Source organism: Armigeres subalbatus, chromosome 2, assembly GCF_024139115.2.
Source record: "Armigeres subalbatus isolate Guangzhou_Male chromosome 2, GZ_Asu_2, whole genome shotgun sequence".
Taxonomy (NCBI): domain Eukaryota; kingdom Metazoa; phylum Arthropoda; class Insecta; order Diptera; family Culicidae; genus Armigeres; species Armigeres subalbatus.
The window spans coordinates 441,586,979-441,609,607 of record NC_085140.1 but is presented as its reverse complement, the minus strand read 5'-3'; the positions used below and the strand labels follow the sequence as shown (position 1 = coordinate 441,609,607).

Genomic DNA, 22,629 nt, shown 5'->3' with positions numbered 1-22,629 from the left:
GTAACTGCGTATAAGAATCACTGTTGGTAGAAAAATCAGTCGAAGATTCATAAGGCGCCAGTTATGAATTTCGATAGTCCAGTTCGCTGAGTGTATGCCCAGGGTGTCGAGAATGTTTTCAACCCGAAAACATCCTAGACCGGACCGAGAATCGAACTCGTCATCTCCGGATTGGCAATCCTACGCCTTTGCTCGCAAGGCTACTAGAGACCCCATCAGATCATCACTAATGTAGCTAAATAAAAGATATTTTAGTTACTAGATAAAGATTGTCGCTGTCGTCGCTGTCCGGAACATCTTTTGCTGGCGAGGATAGGGGAGCTAAATGTCAAAGAAGGAAAATCCATACGATTTGACAGGTATGTACCACACATGTTTCGGACAGCAGAACAAAGGGAACCGAAGCGACAATCTTTATCTAGTAACTAAAATATCTTTTAGCTAAATCAATGAGCGCTCGTCATGCCTGCAATCTTGATCTTGCTGTACCACCCGCGAATGTTGAACAATAAATAACAAATCGCATCTTCGAATGCTCAATAAGGTAAAACATTTTATTTAGCTTATTTTATTTGCTAATGATCTATTACATGCATTCTTCTCTTAGACTAGGTGTTCAGAGTTCGATTAACACTATCATCTTTATTGCTATGCTACATTTTAAGTTATTATTAATTAATACATTCCAATGGCCTTTGGTAGTTAAGATTTTTCCGCTGGTTGAAATGAACCATGTAGAAATTATAATGGCACGGCAAATGCTGGGTAACGCGTACCATTGGTACTTCGCGTACCTGAAAGAATAAAATAGACCCCATTTCGCGGTCCTTAGCCTCCTCGTGGCGCAGGACGTGATCCCGACTAGTTAGTCGTAAAAAAAATGTTATCACAATTATATCAACATTTGTTACAAATAACAAAACTTGCAATAATTTTGTTATAAATTCTTTGCCAAAGATGGCAGAAATATAATTTCTTGATTGTCATAACATGATTATAACATAATGTGTTATGTTTATTTCTGCAGAAAAAATTGCTCTCATTTTTGGTAGATAGGAATTGGAAAAAAAAGTAAGGTACCACCTACCTAGTACAGTATAACTTGAATCTACATTCAAAGTTGAACCAGCTGGACAAAGTTAACCCCCCCAACCCCCCTTTTGAAAACAAAATAAAAATTTTGGAAAATAACCAAACCCCATCATGCGGCGTATCAAACTTCATGATTTCAAAAGTTATGGCATTCCATGGTAGTTTGTACTTCCTGGATCGTATTTGAACCGATTGGAACTGGCAAACGGTTTTACCATGTACCGGTTCAAAGGGAAAATTTCGGTAAATAAGCAAACCCCACCATGCGGCGTATCAAACTTCATGATTTTAAATGCTATGACATTCTATGGCATTTTTGTACTTCCGATTGAATACAGGCCATATTTCGGACCGATCAAATTCCTGATCAAATTTGGTATAGTTTCTATTCAAAATATCTGAAATAATAATCTACAAAACTACCATGGAATGCCATAACTTGTGAAATCATGAAGTTTGATACGCCGCATGATGGGGTTTGCTTATTTTCCAAAATTGCCCCTTGAACCGGTTCATGATAAAACCGTTTACCGGTTGCAATTGGTTCAAATACGGTCCAGGAAGTACAAAACTACCATGGAATGCCATAACTTGTGATATCTAGAAGTTTGATACACCGCTTGATGGGGTTTGCTTATTTTAGAAATTTGTCTCTTGAACCTGAATCAGTTCAAATACAGTCCAGGAAGTACAAAACTACCAAGGAATGCCATAATTTGTGATATCATGAAGTTTGATACGCCACATGATGGGGTTTGCTTATTTTCCAAATTTGTCCCTTGAACCGGTACATGGTAAAACCGTTTACCGGTTCCAATCGGTTCAAATACGGTCCAGGAAGTACAAAACTACCATAGAATGCCATTACTTTTGAAATCATGAAGTTTGATACGCCGCATGAGCGGGTTTGCTTATTTTCCGAAATTGTCCCTTGAACCGGTACATGGTAAAACCGTTTACCGGTTCCAATAGGTTCAAATATGGCCCAGGAAGTTAAAAACTACCATGGAATGCCATAACTTGTGAAATCATGAAGTTTGATACGCCGCATGATGGGGTTTGCTTATTTTCCGAAATTGTCCCTTGAACCGGTACATGATTAAACCGTTTTCCGGTTGCAAACGGTTCATATACGGAAGTACAAATCTACCATGGAATGCCATAACTTGAGAAATCATGAAGTATGATACGCCGCATGAGCGGGTTTGCTTATTTTTCGAAATTGTCCCTTGAACCGGTACATGATTAAACCGTTTTCCGGTTCCAATTGGTTCAAATATGGTCCAGGTAGTTAAAAACTACCATGGAATGCCATAACTTGAGAAATCATGAAGTTTGATACGCCGCATGATGGGGTTTGCTTATTTATCGAAATTGTCCCTTGAACTGGTATATGATTAAACCGTTTTCCGGTTGCAAACGGTTCATATACGGAAGTACAAATCTATTATGGAATGCCATAACTTGAGAAATCATGAAGTTTGATGTGTCACATGATGGTGTTCGCCTATTTCCGTAAAGTGACTCCGTAACAGGTTCCGGTGGAGCGTCCAGATTCCGGAAAACAGGCCATATTTCGGACCGATCAAAGTTCTGATCAAATTTGGTATAGTTTTTGCATCGTTTCTATTCAAAACATCTAAAATAATCATTTCCGAAGTATGCGTTCTGGCATATGGCCAAAAGCTAACACTCATTTTAAATCCGGAATTACTCCGGTATCAAGCTGCCAGTCCTAAAAATCCATAGAGCTTTTGAAACATGAATAAATTCCGCTTCTTTTGGTGAAAGTTGCGAACAAAACGTTGAAAGACAAAAAAGCTACAGCCAAAACGATTTTTATTTTCGTTTTCAAAAGGGGGTTGTTAAGGTGGTTATACAACAAAGCCACAAATCGGCCATCTTGGAAACCACGTGATTTTTCTTGTGATTTTTCAAGAGCACGAATTGAGAGAACCACAATGCCCATGGCGATGAAACATCAGTAGATCGTTCGCTTACTTGTGCTAAACAATCGACTTTAATTTCAGCATTGTACGAAAACTATTACGCTAGATTTGAACTTTGATAATAGGAGTAGAAACCCGTGTGGTGAATTTGAAATTCATTACATGGCTTGATTGTATAATCACCTTAACGGAAGGGTTAATTGCCTACATTATGGATAATCATAATCTTTCAGGAACATAATTTGTTATAGTATAAGTATTTTCACCACTTTTATGTTACACAACGAGTTATATTTTTGTTCAATCAATAACATATTTAGTAATATTTTTGTTAAAACTAGGAGAGATTTTGGTACAATTTTTGTTATTTTAACTACTAATAGTTTTATAACAACCGCAACAGCATCAAAATTTAAGAAATTTTTTAATTCATGGTTTTATATTGAGTTGAAACTTAGCACAGTTTTTCAATTAAATCTAAATCGTCGATTTTCGATAACAAATCTTCATATTGAGTCACGACTAACTTTTTAAAAGGGTGTATGTGAAAATGGTTCAAAATATTCAAAAAGCTGCACAGCAAAATGGATGTTCGATTGTTATATTTTTTCAGCAAAGTTAGACAACTAAATGGTGATTCTTAAAAAAATGTATACAGTAAAAAAAATTTTGTTTTGCGTTTAAAAATATCATTTGTCACAAAAACTCAAATATCTCAGAAACCTATCTTTTTACGAACGTAATTTTTTTAGGGAAATTGGTCCATTAAATTAGCTATCTACCATAAAAATTTGGTGATGATAAACTAATAAACAAAAAGTTATGACATTTCATGCATTTCACAATTTTCACATATAGTAAGCAAAAAAAAAATCAGCGTAGTTTTTTTTTTTGAGAATTGCAGTTTGATGCTGATTTTATTGTTAAGGGCCTTTCGTGAATTACGTTGGTAAAAAGATAGGGGTTTGAGATATTTGAGTTTTCGTGACAAAAATGATATTTCTGAAAGCAAAAAAAAACTTTTTCCACTATGCGCATTTTTAAGAATCACTATTTAGTTGTCTAACTTTGCTGAAAAAATCATAACAATCGAACATTCCGTTTTTGCTGTGCAGCTTTTTAAATATTTTTGAACCATTTTCACATACACCCTTTTGAAAAGTTAGTCGTGACTCAATATGAAGATTTGATATAAAAAATGACGATTTAGATGAAATTGAAAAACTGTGCAAAGTTTCAGATATTTTCGAAATGATCGTTCAGCATCGACTGGCATGCCTCCGTGGAATGCCTCAACTGTAATTCTATGAATGTTAGTGTCATTCTACCGATTAATATGACTTATTGATTGCTATACAAAATTGTAAATAGAACGTTTACAAACAAAATAAAAATATGTTGGACTTCAGAAAAGCATGCTCTTAATGTGAAGCTATAAAAAACCTCATATTTTTTTCTGCTAAACAACCCAATTATGGGGTTGAGAGATATCCGATACGATTTGCTATAAAATAAATCTGCTAAACGAAAGCTTGAGTAGAAAACTGAGTTACTGTCTAGCAAAAGTCCTAAATATTTGACTAGACCAATGAGAAGTGAGTAGTGCGAAGTAAGAAGTGAGAAGTGAGAAATGAGAAGTGAGAAGTGAGAAATTCAAAGCGCGAAATGAGTAGTGAGAAGTAAAAAGTGAAAAATAAAACAGTGAGAAGTGATAGGAGAGAATTGAGAAGTCAGTCAGATATAAGAAGTTATGATGAAATTGAAAATTTAAAAACGAGAAATGAAAGGTATGAAGTGAGAAGTGAGATGTGCGAAGTGAGAAATCAAAAGAGAAATGTAAGAAGTGAGAAACTCGAAGTGATAAGTGAGAAATAGGAAGTGAGAAGTGAGTGAGAAATGAGAAATGAGAAGTTAAAATTGAGAAAATCGAAATGCGAAGTAATAGTGAAAAGTGAATAATGAAAAGTTTGAAGTGAGAAGTGATAAGTGCAAAATGAGAAGTCAGAAGCAAGATATAAGAAGCTATGAGCGAGAAGTGAAAAGTGAAAAATGAGAAGTGAGTAGTGCGAAGTGTGATGTGAGATGTACGAAGTGAAAAGTGAGAAATTATTAGTGAGAAGTGCGAAGTGAGAAGTGATTAATGGGAAGAGGGAGGTGAGAAGCGAGAAGTGCGAAGAGAGAAGTCAGAAGTAAGTAGTAAGAAGTCAGAAATGAGAAGTGAGTTGTGGGAAGGGAGTAGTAAGCGAAGTGAGGACCGAGAAACGATAGGTAAGAAACGAGATTCTTCCTCTTTCCTTCTTTCTTTTTTCTGTTTCCCTCATCTGTCTTCCTTCTTTTTTCTGTCTTATATCTCCCCATTCACTTCTCACTACTCATTATATCTCATTTCCCTTCCCAATTATCATCTCTCCCTTCTCACCCCTTGATTCTGTTTATCTAACTACTTACATCGTACTTCTCACTTCGCAACTATCACATCTCACTTCTCACTACTCATTTCTCACCACTAACTTCTCATGTCTCACTTTCCACTGCTCGCATGTTACTGCTCACATCTCACTACTGTTCTCATTTCGAACATCTGATTTCTCACTACCCGGTTCTCACTTTCCGAGATTCATTTCGAACATCTCACTTCTCACTTCACTAGAGATAAGATAACTAATTTGAACTATTTGATCAAACGGCATTCGGCCAAATATAAATGTGTTCCCTATCTCGATACCTCCCTAACTCAATGGTTCTTTCAGTATCGAGTAAGGGAATGCTCACTGTATGGCCCCAGTATGTTGCAAGCTCTTACAGGTAATCTATCAGATTAGTTCACTTGCAGTGAGCGAGCAGATAAATAATTTTGGATCAGTTTAATAATGTACAGAGGAAAATCAAAATTCATCAATTTTTCAAACAAACCTTCACGTCAAACACTGTCAAATATTTTCTCTATGCCAAGAAGAGCAACTCCAGTTGAACATCCTTGTAAAGTCGAATTAAATTTGTAGCTCTGTAAAACTGATGTATGATTGATTGTCCATTAATTAATTTTCAATTATTTCGCTTACATCTAAACAGATAACACTGAATACCTTCTGAATACTTGGTTCGCCGTAGAGCTGAGCGAGCTCGTGTTCATCCTTTGCCACCACACACCGTTTTCTTGCACACCGCCAAAGATGGTCATAAGCATCCGTCTCTCGAGTGCTCCGAGAGCTCACAAGTCCTCCTCGAGCACGCTCCAAGTTTTATGTCTGATAGGTTGAAGAATTTGTTTACTTTGGGACGCTTGTGACATCCCTAGTGACATTTTAAGTTTTATAAAGCTCTTGAAGACTATAATTTACTCTACAAGAGTGTTATAAAACCAGCATGAAACCAAAATATTACTAGGGTTGCTAGGGACGTATTGCTGCTTCGAATTGAGCCTTTTACGGATAACGTAACCAGCTTAGGTCCCGCAACATGCAGACGGAAACGAAATTTGCGCTATACAAAACTCTGATTCTACCAGTGGCCCTTTATGGACATGAAGCATGGACGTTAAAAAAAAGCGGACCGGAGAGCTTTCGGGGTTTTCGAGCGAAAAGTGCTGCGTACAATACTCGGAGGGATACTAGAAAATGGTGTGTGGCGCAGACGCATGAATCATGAGCTGTATCAAGTATACAAAGAAGAAAATATTGTGAATCGTTTAAAATACAGCAGACTTCAGTGGATTGGTCACTTAGTGCAAATGTCGGAAGAAAGAATAGCAAAAACAATATTCAACAGAGAACCAGATTGGGGCCGGCGACCTCGTGGAAGACCACGAGCACGCTGGCTGTACACGGTGGAATCAGACCTGGGGACCCTGAACGTTCGGGGATACTGGAGGAACATCGCTCAAGACCGACGAATACGGAGCTCTACAATACGCCAGGCATAGGTGTATCGACGCTTTAGGCAACCAGGTATCCAGGTAGATAGGTGTGAATCTGTTTACCGTATCAGTTTCTTCTGGAGCCCGAAGTAGGCCCGACTTCCACAGATGATGCACCTTCGTATTTCACTAGGATAGGATGTGCCAAGTAGTCAGTAAAAATCGTACCGATTTGCTGTCAGAATCGTACCGGTTTCTGATTGGTTGAAAATGACAATCGATTACTTCGATTGGTGGCGGCGCGTTTTTCGTAGGGCAGCATGTTGTTAGTTTGGCCGTGTTGCAGGTTTGTAAAGTTGATATTAAGCAAAATACGTAAATGTTTGAGTTACAGTTTTTTGTTAAAAAATAAAATTATTTTGAACTGCAAACGCAATATAAATTATTCTCAAGGCTTGTAGAGGTTTAAAACTGTTGATTTTACGCATTACGATTCACCTTTCTGTCATTTTGGATATCAAAGTCATATTTTCATTAGCGAAAACCTCTCTCTGTTAGTCTTTCGCTTAAGCGACTTCGAAAGTCGAGTCAAGTACGAGACACTGAAGACGGCCTTACTGTTGAGGTCGAAATACGTATCTGTCAAGATACAATTAAGTGGTGGAATTCAATGGGATTGTATTAACTCGTCTTATGACAAGTGGTATGTTGAATGTTTTCTCTCACTTTTTTTATTGTTTTACAGTAGAAATATAATAGGATTTAGAATACATTTTACTCTAATATTACAATAGAAATACAATACAACTTTTTGTCCTACAATTTATTTTACGATTTTTACGATTTCAATTTTATTTAATTTAGTATAAGCCTAATGTTTAATCAGTTTGAACTTAATTTTAATTTAATGTTAATTCAATGTGATTCAACAATAATTTTAATTTGAATTTAATTTTATTATTTTTTTTAATTTATTTTAATTATATTTCAATTTCATTTGAATCCAATTTAAATTTAGTTTTATTTCAGTTTTTGTTCGATTTCAAATTAGTTTTCATTCAATCCAAAATTTAATTTGTTAGTAATGTTGTTTGGCGCTTTGCTGTTTCATACTTAAGCTATCAGTACAATGTTTGTCATAATGACAAATATTTGTCAAGTCAGCCTGACATCCATGTCGATTTCTGGTCAGTTTGATAGATATCCGGATAAACTTGACAAATATTTGTCATAATGACAAACAGTGTACTGAGGGCTTTAGTCACTGATGTATTGGCGTTAAAATCAAATGCGCCGATGATGCACTTTGCTATACTCGCTGAGCACGCTGTAATTTCAGCCACCAGGGAAGGGAGCTTGATATGTCTAATACAACTTGTTTTTTCTTGAGTGGATGAATCGAAGTTAGTCGTTGTATGTATGAACCTGTAAAAAATGTAAATTATAAAATCATGTCAATTGTCTCACAAAAAGTACTACGAGAAAAAAAGGAAAAGTTACCTGTATCAGTTATTATTGTATCTAATTGGTAAGATAGGCCAATAATAGCTGTCGAACGATATTCAGTCTCACGTGGTCTTAGCATAAAATCTGAAAAGGAACAAGGATACATGTTAACAAAAATGTTCCGAACTGCTTCGGCGATGGAAATGAAGAACCCCTTCCTAAAGGTACTTTGAAAAGTTCTCTCGCATCAAAATCATCCAGTATTATGATGTTAACATTATAGATACTCATCACGATACAGCAGCCTCTGATCCGCCGCTTGCCCGTAATGAAGGGCCACTTCCTACACCACAAAATCAGTTTCATTTTTTCATTCCACTTATCAAAAACAAAACGTACACGCTCAAATAAATCCAGCCAATCTCCGAGTAAAATGATATGCAAAAGTTTTTGTTCCTTTTTATATTTGTAATTCAATCTGGTTATAACATGAATATTTCAAAACCTAAAATAAAAAGTATTTATTTAAAAATCGATCAAACTTTTATTTTCATTTAATGATTAAATCTTTTGTTACTACATTGTATTCAATTGTTATTTCATTAATACAATAAACAAATTAAATGCTAAAAATTATATAATTTTTTCTTCAAGACGAATTTTCTGATCATACAGTTAGAATACTTGTATAATACACTAGCTTTATGTACCCGGCCTTGCTCGGAATTGCCAGTTTGGTTTGCAGTTTTCTTTTACAATCGGAAAATGATAAAAAACAATTGGTCAACAGGGTAATTGTGTTTACTTATTCATACTTTATCATTTGATTAAAAGAAGGCTTTTGGAAACATTGACTGATTTTGAAGAAGGGATCGTGGGTTTGAAAGGTCTTATTCCGGGCAAACGTCTATTTCTAAAGAAGGAAAAACATCCATCGATGCCATATTCCGGGCAACGCATATTTTAAAGAAGGGGTCACACCCACCATTGCCTTATTCCGGGCAAATGCCTACTTTTAAAGAAGCAATCACATCCACCATTCAGGAGGAAACACATTAATCATTGCTTTTCACTGGGCATACCATTATTCCGATAAACAACAATTACCATTGTTTTATACCCAGCAAATGCTTGATTTCTATGCAAGATTTTTCTGATGCTGTTCATAATTATCACAAATGTCCTATGTCGAATGGCCTTAGGCCAAATAGTGTTATGTTAATGGCCTGCTTCATTCAGGGATTGCTATTTTTAAGGAATTCGGGCAATTTGTTTTCGGAGCATTGTACAATGTCAAAGAACCTCGGATGTACTAAATAAAGGGATTTTAAATTAAGTCGTTTTCTAAACAACCCAATCCCAATACCCCCCTCCCTCCCATTCCAAAAGACCTCCAACCAGCCTCTCTATAATAGTTTCCTTTGGGTGGAGATTACGTGTTTACGTGATTGGTTTTAAATGACCTATGCGATAAAAAGGTATACTAAACTGTTCGTTTAATAAATATACCCTCTCTCCAATTTAGCTATGGCACTCCTACCCAGTCTGATATAGTCTTCCTTAGACAGATAATATAGGTTCCAAATTTGGTGGTCATCAATAAATGGGTTCAGAAGTCATGCTGAATTGATCGATAACTAAACAATACCCCTCTCCCACACCCTCCACCTTCTAAAATGACTTAACCACATCCACTAAAATCGCTTCCTTATTATTAGACAATATTTGATACAAATTTGGTTCAAATCGGTCATGAGGTCAGGATTTACATTGAGTTGATCGATTGCTAAACAATACCCCTCCCCCCATACTCTCCCTCTTTTGTAAAGAGCATCCCTAACCTTCTATCGTCGTCTTCTTATGATAAAGAATTCGTGTTCCGAATTTGTTTGAAATCGGTCAAGGGGTTCAGTATTTACTCTGAGTTGTTACTCCCTCTTTTCCAAAGAGCATGCCTAATGCCTTCTATCGTCGTCTCTTTAAGATAAAGAATTTGTGTTCCAAATTTGGTTGAAATCGGCCAAGGGGTTCCGAATTTATACATCGTTGATCGATAATTAAGCAATACCCCTCCCCCCATATCCTCCCCCTTTTCCAAAGAGCATGCTCAACTCCCCTATGGTCGTCTCCTTAAGATAAAGAATTTGTGTTCCAAATTTGGTAGAAATCGGCCAAGGGGTTCAGAATTTACACTGAGTTGATCGGTATCTAAGCAATACCCCTCCCCCCATATCCTCCCCTTTTCCAAAGAGCATGCTCAACTCCCCTATGGTCGTCTCCTTAAGATAAAGAATTTGTGTTCCAAATTTGGTAGAAATCGGCCAAGGGGTTCAGAATTTACACTGAGTTGATCGATATCTAAGCAATACCCCTCCCCCCACACCCTCCCCCTTTTCCAAAGAGCATGCTTAACCCCCCTATCGTTGCCTCTGTAAGTTAAAGAATTTGTGTTTCAAATTTGATTGAAATCGGCCAAGGGGTTCAGAATTTACACTGAGTTGACCGATAACTAAGCAATACCCCTCCCCCCACACCCTCCCTCTTTTCCAAAGGGCATGCCTAACCCGTCTATCGTCGTCTCCTTAAGATAAAGAATGTGTGTTCCAAATTTGGTTAAAATCGGTAAATGGGTTCAGAAGTTATGCTGGAACATACATACAAACATACATACAAACATACAAACATTGAGTTTTATATATATATAGAAGATAGATAGATAGATAGATAGATAGATAGATAGATAGATAGATAGATAGAAGAAGAAGATAGAAGATAGAAGATAGAAGAAGAAGATAGATAGATTTAGTTTTGGGATGAGCAATACAAAACATAAGCGAACAATAAAAACAAGATAAAATGTATTAGTAACAGTTAAATTTATTGTACATTTAAAGTAAGCACAATAAAAGATTTTTATGACCGTGAAGAAAACTACAATAAACGTACAATACATTTTTTTGTTTACCATACAATCTATTGTACTCCAATGGATTATGCCATACGAGGTACTGTAAATTTTTATCCGGGTTTTCAGAGCAACTTGGCGAATTATACAAAAAATGTTGAGGTTTAAGATAAAACGTGTGGAAGAAGGAAGAAGGTGGGTTGAAAATCGCCGGTTTATACGTGACGTACTTTATGGATTCTATAGTTATTTGTTGCTTCTCTACAGAGGGAATCACAAAATACCGGCGGATGAAATTTTGCCGCTTGAATCAGGATGTGGAAATCAAGCCAAGTACTCGACATTATGTCAAATGACATACAGTGTAAATATAATACGAAACTATTTTCACCGTGGAACCGAACTCGGACGACGAACACTTCACAGATTTTATTCAAATTTCGTCGAATCCCTGATCTTCCCGATCAAAATTACGCAAATTTTATTACCGTAATTGCGGATTGGGTTGACTTTGAGGAACATGAATCGAGCGATATGCAGCGAATAAACATTAAAGAGCGATGGACAGTGCAAGAATATAGTGTGGTGAGAATGAAGTTGTCTGGTCATGTGTACTAGAAAACGAAGCGCACAAGGAAAAGCAGGATACGTTTGACCGACGGGCGCTGCAAGACTGTAGTGCAAATGGAGATTTGCAATTTACCTCGGATAATGTGTACAGAGAACTAAATGGCGATGCAGGAAAGGAGCAACGAAAGTTTAACAATAGAAGCATGATAAATTTTGTTTTTGTTGTTTGAGTTGTTGAACTAAGAATTATCTCGTTGTTTATCTCCCATTCCAAAAAGAAATGATGTTATTTGATACTTTGAAACTTAAAGCAAGGGTTAGCGCCACCTTGTAATCCATTTGTTTTTTCATTTACTTTTCAACATTTTTTGCTTTTACTGTTCACACCAAACTATTTTCTCTTCTGTTACGTACACGGACAGATAAATCAACCCAAACTTTGAGTTCAATATACGCACTGGTGAGAATATCGCAGAAAAAATTTGAGTAAATTCAATATTCTCTATTTTGGGTTGATTAAGGTCCGCTTTGGATGAATTAAACTCAGCTTTGGGTAAATTTTTTACATGGGATTAAAGGCAAACTACCTAGTGCCAGAAAAGTAATTTTACTCAAATTTGGGTTATTGGCCCAAACCACGGTTTTGAGTGCAAACAACCCACTTTTGGGTAGTTTTGGTTTTCAGTGTATTTCTTGTCTTGTCAAAAATTGGTTGATTATTTTCAATATAATTTTCTGCTCTTTACCGTTTTATAGAAATTTTTTAGCTAGGTCTGCCGTGACGTTTCATGACAACTAAAGATAGGTCTGCACAAGGCTTGTAAAATGTCATCTGCATGTCATTTGACTAATTTATTAATAACTTTCCTCAAAAGTAAAATTCACATCATAATTTTAGATGTACTCATTACGCTTGAGTAGGGCTATATTTTTGTTTAAGGGTACATTGCTCTAAATATAACATCTAAGGCTGGAGAGTGAAAACTCTCCAAAATGTCACGTGTCATTTGACATAATGTCATTTGAATGACATTTTGCCTCCCACGCCCCAGATTACATATTTACAGCAATGTCTTGTTAGACAAAGTTGTAGCCACATTTAAGCGCTATAAGTACGTCATACATCAAGAATCAATAGCAAACTTCTGAAAAAAGTTCTGGAAAAATTATACAAACGAATGCAAATGACATTTTACAATTATATGACTTTGCACAGACATTTATATTTTTTCATGCTTGTTTATTTTTCAATGTATCGACTCTGGCTCTTCGCAGGTACCATGCTACACTTTAGAAACAAAACATGGGGGTATCGATTTACTAACCGTGGTCTACAATGAATAATAAAAGATTGATAATATCTTCCTGACAAATCATTGAACTCACTTGTAGTTAAGCTGGTCTTCCCTATCAACCAGCCATAAGACTTCAGTCTCATGATCAACAGTTTGGTGGTGCTCCATTCCTGCCACACAGTCATACACTGTATGACCAATTTTGTGTCAACCATATTCGTCGTCACCAGTTGACACTCGACTCCAGTGCCTCGCAGTTCCTCTGACAACGCTTGACTAAAAGAATTGCGAAAGCCTTCGATGCCGCGTACAACGTGACGAACAGCCCAGCTCTGGAACTTACGTTCACCAAAATACCTCGGCGACGTCGTTTCATTCCTTATAGCACCATTCGAGTGAGCATCACCGTTGAGTACATGTTCACGGAGAATGTTTAAGTCTATTTCTTTCTGTGAAATTGCTTCTGAACAAATGCAACATTGTTGACTTTGTTTTGGGAAATATGATAAATTAGTTGCCTAAATTCATGAAATATGTTCGACACACACCAAGCAATCCAATGTCGAGATTCTCCAGTTCGACTTGAATTCGATTGTATACCTACTTGAATACCGCCAGAAAAGACAACGACCACAATTTTTATTTCCGCGCTGCACTTGGACTGAATTGTCTGCGCAACCTGTTCTAATTTGGTTTTGGTTCGTGAGATCAGCACCAAGCTCATTCCAAACCGTGCCAGATTCAAGGCGTACTGCTTCCCCATTATATGAATAATTGATCCAATAGTTGCGTATAGATACTGAATGAAGGTGTAAAGACCAACGGCACTCAGAAAGCAAATGCGTGCGATGCATCCATGATCGAGATTGCCAATCAATGACTTATGCAGCACTCGAACATGCTCCTGGAAACAAATCATTATCACAGCAGCTAAAGCAGATCTTATGTCATTAGATACATTGTAGTAAAAAGTCATTGCTGCTTAGCGTGGGGTAAGGCTACTCTGCCCTAATTACCGTTCTATTGCACTGGCTGCCATTCGTACCGTACTGGGTTCAAATTCCGAAGATGAAATAAACGTTTCTGAAATAGTCACATGTTTTGCAAAATTGTCGGTTGGCACCCTGTAAGAGCATGGAGCATTATAATAATAAAAATATAAATAATAAAAAAACAAACACCAAAATCTTGACGGTAAATACATTGCTGTGTACATATCTAAATATCATTCGATTTGTTGATCTTCTTCTTATTGGCATTACATCTCCCAACTGGGATATTGCCGCTTCGCAGCTTAGTGTTCGTTAAGCACTTCCACAGTTATTAACTGCGAGGTTTCTTAACCAAGTTAAGTACCATTTTTGCATTCATGAATATATCATGAGGCTATTACCATATATTTGTAGTATGTTTTTGTGCTACCAGTCGGAATTGTACTACACAGGCACGTAACTTTTGCATTCTTAAAATCCGGAAAGGCACCAATATCGGTAGGTGAACAAATAAGTTTTATTCATGTTTGTGTATGTTCGAAGCTAAAAATGAATGGATGCTGTAAACACAGTCTATATCACTGGCTATTTATTAATGCAAAAAGTGAACAGTAATGAGTAGCGAGTACGGGTGAAATAATAAGCAATTAATTTTCCGTTATAAAGTAGCTTTTATACGCGTAGTCATCAACCCGATGTACGTACACAAATTGTCTTTTTGAAGCGCTAGGCAACATACCGTCAGAACATCCATCGTAGTGTATCACTTCGCTCTGTCTGCTGAACAGCATGTTCGAGAACGGCTGCAGCTTATTTGCAATTTACTTGCTTAGTTTCATTGGTCTGTACGCCAGCCTCATATTTCTGTACGAAACGCTTAATTCACCAGTTCGTATCATCTGGAGGGTCTTATTTCCAAAGCCTAGTCTCAAAGACCGATATGGTCCATGGGCCGGTGAGTTGCCTTTATTTATCACATAGAACTTCCGATTAGACTAACTAACATGATTCTAGTGGTAACGGGGTCGTCCGATGGGATCGGAAAGCAGTACGCGTTGAATTTGGCTCGCAATGGCATGAACCTGCTGCTGATCTCCAGAACCAAATCCAAACTGCAACAGGTAGAACGAGAAATTCGTTCCGAGTGCAATGTGGAAGTGAAGATAATGGACATTGACTTTTCCGATGGTTATCGGGTGTACGCCCGAATTCGTAAGGAGCTTGAAGGACTCGACGTTGGAGTGCTTGGTGAGTCTGCAATATTCAGTGTTGAGTCATTTTTTAAATATTGTATTCTTGTTAGTGAACAACGTTGGAGTCATTCACAAGCACCCGATTACGGTGGAGGAAATCACACAATCGGAAATGGATCAAGTGTTTACCGTCAACATGCTCTCCACTGTGATGATGGTTCAGATGGTTCTACCCGGCATGAAACTACGTCACCGGGGGATCATTGTGAACATGAGCTCTGAGGGCGGACACGTTCCAATGCCATTCGTCGCCCTCTACGGGGCTTCTAAAGCGTTTCTCTGTTCGTATAGCGAAGCCCTACAGGAGGAACTCAGAGACAGCGGAGTTGAATGTCAGCTGGTGATGCCGATGGTTGTGGCGGACACTTCTTTTCTTGTTTATGTTGGGCAAAGGTTTCTCGTCAAGCTGTTATCCGCGAACTTGGAGAATTTTGGAAAGATGGCTGTTTGGCTGATTGGCAAGACGTATTACACCACGGGATGCTGGTATCATGCAGTGCAAGTGAGATGCTTGTTTGATACATATGTTATATGATGCAAACAAAGTAATATGTATTTAAATTGCAGGTCACCGGACTGAGAATGTTCCCGCGATGGATTCTTACCAAAATAATTTTGTTCTACATGAGAAGAATGTCCAGAGAACAAGAGAAAGCGTCATGATGTTATAAAAGCATTGTCTATGAATATAATTTCTTATAAATTTGAGCTTGTATTCTTCTTCTTCATGGCATTACATCCCCCACTGGGACATTGAGCATTTCCACGGTTACTAACTGCGAGGATTCTAAGCCAAGTTACAATTCGTGCATTCGTATATCATGATCCTAAAACTTTCATACTTTAACTGCCAGAGAAGTCCCCCGATGTATTGTTAATTGCGGGCCGGAGGTACTGAACGGATAAGAAGAGTTTGGTTTTAATTGTTCTAGCGTCTGGTTGCAGATTTCCGTTATCCTCTACACGACAATAGATGGCCAGGAAAGTCGAGAAAATTTGCAACCCGAAGATTTCCTAGACTGAGCCGGAAATTGAATCCGGCCCTTTCAGCATGCTCTTGCTTGTACATATTGCCATTTACGATGATGGGTCATTAGGCGGAAGGACGTTAGGCCGAATGAGAACTGGGAGTGAGGAATGAGTAGTGTGAAGTGAGGAAGAAGTAGAATGGAAGAAGAAGAAATTAAAAGGGAGGAAGAAGTTAAAAAAGGAGGAAGGAGGGAGAAGAAAGGAGGAAGAATGTAGAAGGACGAAGCAGGTAGGAAGCAAGAAGGAAACAGGATGAAGGAAGAAGGAAGAAGGAAGAAGAAACAAAGAAGAAGGAAGAAGAAAGAAAGAAGAAAGAAGAAAAAACGAAAGAAGATAGAAGGAAGATGAAAGAAGAAAGAACCTGACACCGCCATTTACTTAGTATATTGGACATTATTAATATTCAGCAATTCCTATCCATAATGATATCTTAAATCAAAGTGTGGTATAATCTTCGATTATAGTGTGAAATCATTATCACATTAAAGGAATAAACTACAACATTATGCTTAAGTGTCTACTGCATTGCTTTGTTGAATCATTTCTCTAAAAATGAATGCCGCACCCAGTTCTTGACACCACCACCACTAACACTGTTGGCACTGCCACCTTGATGGGCTACAGCTCTTCGATGCACCTACGCCGAATGGAGTATCCTTCTCCACTGGACTCGATCCTGGGCCAATCGCTTCCAATCGCCCAGAACATTTAGCGCCCTCAGGTCCTCTTCAACTGCAAAAAGCCATCGTATACGCGGCCTTCCAAGGTTATCTACTTAATAATATCTTCGCTTGACGTTCTTCCGGCATACGAACAACGTGTCCAGCCCACCGTAGTCTACCGTGTTGTATAAGCTTAACAATAACCAGCCATTTATACACCTGGTTCATCTCGTGATTCACGCGACGCCGCCAGATACCGTTCTCCTGTTTATTGCCGAGTATTGTCCGCAGCACCTTACGCTCAAACACTCCGAGAGCTCTCCGATCAGCCTCCTTTAACGTCCATGTCCATGTCTCATGGCCGTATAAAGCCACCGGAAGAATCAGAGTAGTACACAGCGCGAGTTTTGTTTTCGTTTGCAGACTACGGGACTTAAGCTGGTTACGAAGTCCGTAATAAGCCCTATTTGCAGCTGCAATACGCCTTTTCACCTCGCGGGTAACATCATTATCGCACGTCACTAATGTTCCAAGATACACCAATTCTTCTACCACTTCAAATTTTTCACCATCCCGCACCATTTCGCTATTTTTATTTGTGCTGTTTGGTTCTCCCGATTCAACTTTTTCTGATACATTTTATGATGATCGACAAAGGCATCATCACCACTAGGTGGATTAATCTGTGTTTTTTAAAAAACTTCTTTTTATCTGATATGCTTTCGTCCGACATATTTTTAAGTATGATATATAAACAGTATGTGTTTATGTGGTTTGTTGTTATTGATCAGAATGAAAATCATACATGCAGAATATATGAATCATATAAACCACGATTAGCCGCTGAATTCCAGTTAAATTAATTTTCAAGCGTTTTTCAACCTTTTCGTTGTATCCCTATCTATGATAGTCATTCACTCCATGTTTTCCGTAGCAAAACCGAATGTAATGTCATATTCCAGGTCGCTCGTTCCTAGGGCCGCCAATCGCCAGTCTCCCTGAACAACGGCTGCACGCGCATCTTTCTCGATTGATTGCAGCCAGCGAGTACGTGCGGTCCACTATTCGTTTTGATCGATAATTAATATTTAATAACTATTGGAAAACTGGGGGATATACGATTTTGGAGTGATTTTATGTATAAGACCGTTCAGCCCACAGGTTAGTTTTAGACCATTCTCCCATTTACTTGATTCGACCATGACTTTATTCAAGGCATCACTCGTGATGTAATACATCAGCGTTCAGCGTCTAGGCATTTCAATTGCTTCACAGTTAGTCACAGACTTGCATGATAAAGATTCATTCTAACATGCAGCTCACAATACTAAGATGAGCGATCTATCACTATGGGTAATACATATGCAAATTTTTGTTTAAAAATGATGTTAACATCTAATGGAGTACTTGTGCGTACTACATCTGTTTTTCAGCCTATGATGCAGAGCTCAGTTTTAATCAGTCTTTTGGTCACCAGTTACGCCATAGTACTGGTTCGACAGCTACATTCGCGTCGCTTTACATCATCTCAACAGTTTAGTCGCAAAACGTGTACCGCGATGGAAGTGCTCACGCTGGTTGGCATCTACGCGCTGCTGATGTGGAGCTATGACACTTTTAAATCGCTTCTCGAACTCTGCTGGAACCTATGGAAGGAACGCACCGAAGGTATTGACTACGTGCGACGATATGGAAAATGGGCCGGTTTGTGTTGCGCTAACTCGATCCTCTGAAGAAGTGTTGATACATGTTTTACTTTGCAGTTGTCACTGGTGGTTCGGATGGGATTGGTCGTCAGTATGCAGCCTTTTTCGCGAGCAAAGGGCTCAACGTTGCAGTGCTGGCCTTGGCGGATATGAAGCTGGAGCAAGTAGCGAAGGAAATTCAGGAAAAGTATGGCGTCGAAGTGAAGAAAATTGCCGTTGATTTTTCGAAAGGATTCCAAGAGTACAGGCTCATTGAAGAAAAACTTGCTGATATAGAAATTGGAGTCCTCGGTAGGTGCATGCAATTTTAAATGGTAGTCCATTATTAAAATAAAAAATAGAATATTGTATCGTTCAAGTCTAGGAGTCCAGAATTATAATTTATTTTTTCATAACAATTTAAATTTAAAATACCTTTTGTATTGTCTTACAAAACGAAGGTAAGCCTTAAAAAGGTTATTTCGATTTCTCGTTTCAAACAGTTAACAACGTCGGCACGGCTCAGGATCCGGCATATTTCGACACCATCGAATGCGAAACCCACGAGCGTTTGGTCAATATTAACATCAATGCAGCCGTCATGATGAGCCGAATCGTGCTGCCGCAGATGAAACGGCGCCACCGTGGATTGGTGATCAACATGTCGTCCGCCCTCGGGATCCATCCGGTGCCCGCCGTGTTGATGTACGCAGCATCGAAGGCGTTCGTGCTGAGCTTCAGCCAGGCGTTGCGTGAGGAATTGCGCCCCTTTGGAGTCGAGTGCCAAACCGTTACTCCATTCTTCGTGAAAACGACTTTGGCGAAGGATTTTTTAAGGACCAAGTTGGCGTTTCTTAGCGTCGATGTGGATCGTTATGGGAAGTGCCTAACAACGATGATCGGTAGAACGGCTCGGACATCGGGATATTGGCAACATGCACTTGAGGTAAGGTTCCATTGAGAGGATGTTATTGTACATTGTTAGCAAATTGTGAATTTCAGATAACTTTTGCCAAATTAGCTCCTACGGATGTGCTATGCAGACTATATCATTTGTTTATGAGATCGTCATTTCCAGAAATGAAATGAAAAGAAAAGGTGAAGTGAATTATTTTAATATAATGTCATTCTTACAACTTCTCTTTCTAGTTTTTGTAAACAGGATATTCTTTGATACTTGAAACTTTGAAATAAATCATGGATGTATCTATCGCCACATGGAACAAATAATTAACCTCTATTACGTCTGGTGGACATCATGTTATTGCGTTGCGTTGCGTTGTAACGGAGTATTTCGTAGATTGCAAACTGATAGCTGTCATGTATATTATTTATCTTTCTTACCCCAACTGCTCATGGATTACTATTTGGGATTTAATAGTAACCCAATTGGTCCAAAATGTTAAAGCATGAAAACTACTATTGCCGGCCACGTCAATCTTCTCCGTTACTAGGAAAGGGAAGGAAATGATGATATGACATCTATTTAACGAGAGGCCAGCGACTCACCGACGCCCTCATAGATGTCAAGGGGTTGGATTGTTTTGGGAAATTATTTTAGGAGTATCATCATAAGCAAATGATATCATGAGTTTGAACGAACGTTGGGAGTGACCATGCTAAGAAAATTAATGTCACTCCATTGATGATTGTCCTGGCATGGGACGAAGCTATTAAACTTGTCCTGGCTAATACGCCTAGGTTTAAGCGCCATTTTTCGCTCTCTGAAACGAGAAAGAAAGTAAAATATATCAAATGACCCTACCCATCATTTGTTTCCAATCGGAATTAATAAGTCATTTAAAGGCAGAGCTTTGACTAATTAACCAATCACTCATTCCAGAAGCTGATTTCGCAATAAGGTTCTGTTAATTTTGCTAAACTGTATTTTTCCTATAGACTCGCTAAAAAATATTATTTGAATTACTCTAGATACTGAGTTAGAGCCCTATAGTTAAACCACGTGTACCAAATTATTGAAAATTATTATTCTTACTGATGGCAGCATTCTCACGCAGTGAATATTAGACTTCTTACAACACTCTGTCAAATATAGTTCTAGAAAAAAAACTGATCCAAAAGCTCAGTAGAATATGTTAATCTCTGACCAAATGATCGACTTCATTCTTGATAATGATAATGAAAGTCGAAAGGAAATAAAACTGTTTTGGAATATCAGGAAAACTCAATTATCAGGAAGCATGTAATTTTCAAATTTACAGGAATTGAGCCTAATCTGTATAATGAAGGAGTCAGAAATATGTTTCGACAGCTGGGCAAGCAAAGTAAAGGATTTTGAAAACCGTAAACTTTCAAAAAAAATCATAAAACCCAATTTAATATTTAACATGGTAATATTTTGGATACTTTTTAATTAACCACCCTAACCACCTTAACCCTTATTCTATAAAACCATATTGCAGCTCCCGCAAACTTTTTAGTTCTTCAGCTGCATCGTCACCAATTCGTCATTTCACACAGCGCGACGGTATTCCCGTAACGCTGCTTTCCATCAAAACATTACTTCACTATTCATTGTCACCAACTACCGGTGTAGCTGATAATTCACTGATTGATTACTATTCAGCGAAACTTTACCGCCACCCGTGCTCACCGATTCTTAGGTACCACTTTTATTCTCTGGAAGGCATAAACTCTGAAAATTGTACTTATAAGTAATATCTTGATGTGATCTGGAGATAGAAGTATTCCATGCCAGCCGAAACTGCAAAACACATTTTCCTCGCACTAAATCCACATTTATCGCAAGCTGGACATTAACTTTCGATAAGGAACCGGTACCATAAACTATACATACAAAACTCGATCGGATCAAAAATCACACAAAATACGAAACTATGAACGCAATACGGCAATAAATACGAGAATAAGGGGCCTTCCTTAGCCGTGCGATAAGATGCGCGCCTACAAAGGGTAACTCGGCTTCAAAACCTCGCTCGACTAGTTCGACGAATTGAGGTGATATCTGTGTGTGTGTGCGTATATGTGTGTGTGTGTGTGTGTGTGTGTGTGTGTGTGTGTGTGTGTGTGTGTGTGTGTGTGTGTGTGTGTGTGTGTGTGTGTGTGTGTGTGTGTGTGTGTGTGTGTGTTTTTATTGAGTTATGACACTTTCGTCTGCACTTCCTCGCAAAACTGCTTGGAAACATTCACCTTCTCCTCTTGCGGCCTGCTAGGGGAATTGGGCTCTGGGGATCACGCCTGCTAAGTTATCTTCCACAATTAGGTAATCTTGCTTCTATGGAAGCTTGCTTCCACCGTGGTGGGAGGAAAAACCCTCGACTGAGGAAAAAAAACCTCCTTTACTTGTTTTGTTACCTTGCTTCCTCTCGGACCGCAAGATAAAGTGTCTACTTCATGGATTCTACCATTCGAACTTTCCATCTTTCCATCCTATTCGTGTCTTTGCCTAAACTTCTCCGGTACTACCAATATGCTTTACTTCGGAAAAGTCGGCCTGTTGTGCTGTTCAGCACCACTCCTTAATACTATCGCCGGTGTACCCAGCTTTCACCTTGAATTGACTGGTGTCTCGGCGACTTTAGCAGCTCATTCTTCACAATCTACTGGGCCTCGTGCCAACGGGGAATCTAACAGTGCCCCGGCGAAGGAGGTTCTTCCGATACCGACGCCAACCAGCCGAGTGCCAAGGTCAGTCCAGCGATTCCGGGGAGCAGGGCGTCCGGTTCACTGGTGCCCTGACGACCCGTAACTGGTTGTATTTCATCGCGAACTACTCGGTCTAGTCCCCGGCGGCGGATCTAGCCTACGCCGACGGAGAGTTCCCGACGAAGGAAGTTCTCCTGATACCGATGCTCTTTTGGTCGTTACGCCATTTCTTCTGCAACTCGGATGAAATCCGTGTAGCTACCCTGTC

General features: G+C 38.5%; 2 protein-coding genes across 2 annotated transcripts; both read left to right on the top strand.

Moving 5' to 3' along the window:
- The first annotated feature begins 14,789 nt into the window (after window positions 1-14,789).
- LOC134218114 (very-long-chain 3-oxoacyl-CoA reductase-like) lies at window positions 14,790-16,901 on the top strand. The gene is made up of 4 exons (XM_062696981.1): window positions 14,790-15,060; window positions 15,120-15,353; window positions 15,409-15,860; window positions 15,926-16,901. The coding sequence occupies exons 1-4, from the start codon at window positions 14,895-14,897 to the stop codon at window positions 16,019-16,021; spliced, it is 948 nt and encodes a 315-aa protein (XP_062552965.1). The 5' UTR covers window positions 14,790-14,894; the 3' UTR covers window positions 16,022-16,901.
- Window positions 16,902-18,504: 1,603 nt separating this feature from the next.
- Window positions 18,505-20,119, top strand: LOC134218111 (very-long-chain 3-oxoacyl-CoA reductase-like). The gene is made up of 4 exons (XM_062696979.1): window positions 18,505-18,753; window positions 18,813-19,046; window positions 19,238-19,680; window positions 19,737-20,119. The coding sequence occupies exons 1-4, from the start codon at window positions 18,609-18,611 to the stop codon at window positions 19,821-19,823; spliced, it is 909 nt and encodes a 302-aa protein (XP_062552963.1). The 5' UTR covers window positions 18,505-18,608; the 3' UTR covers window positions 19,824-20,119.
- The last annotated feature ends 2,510 nt before the right edge of the window (window positions 20,120-22,629 follow it).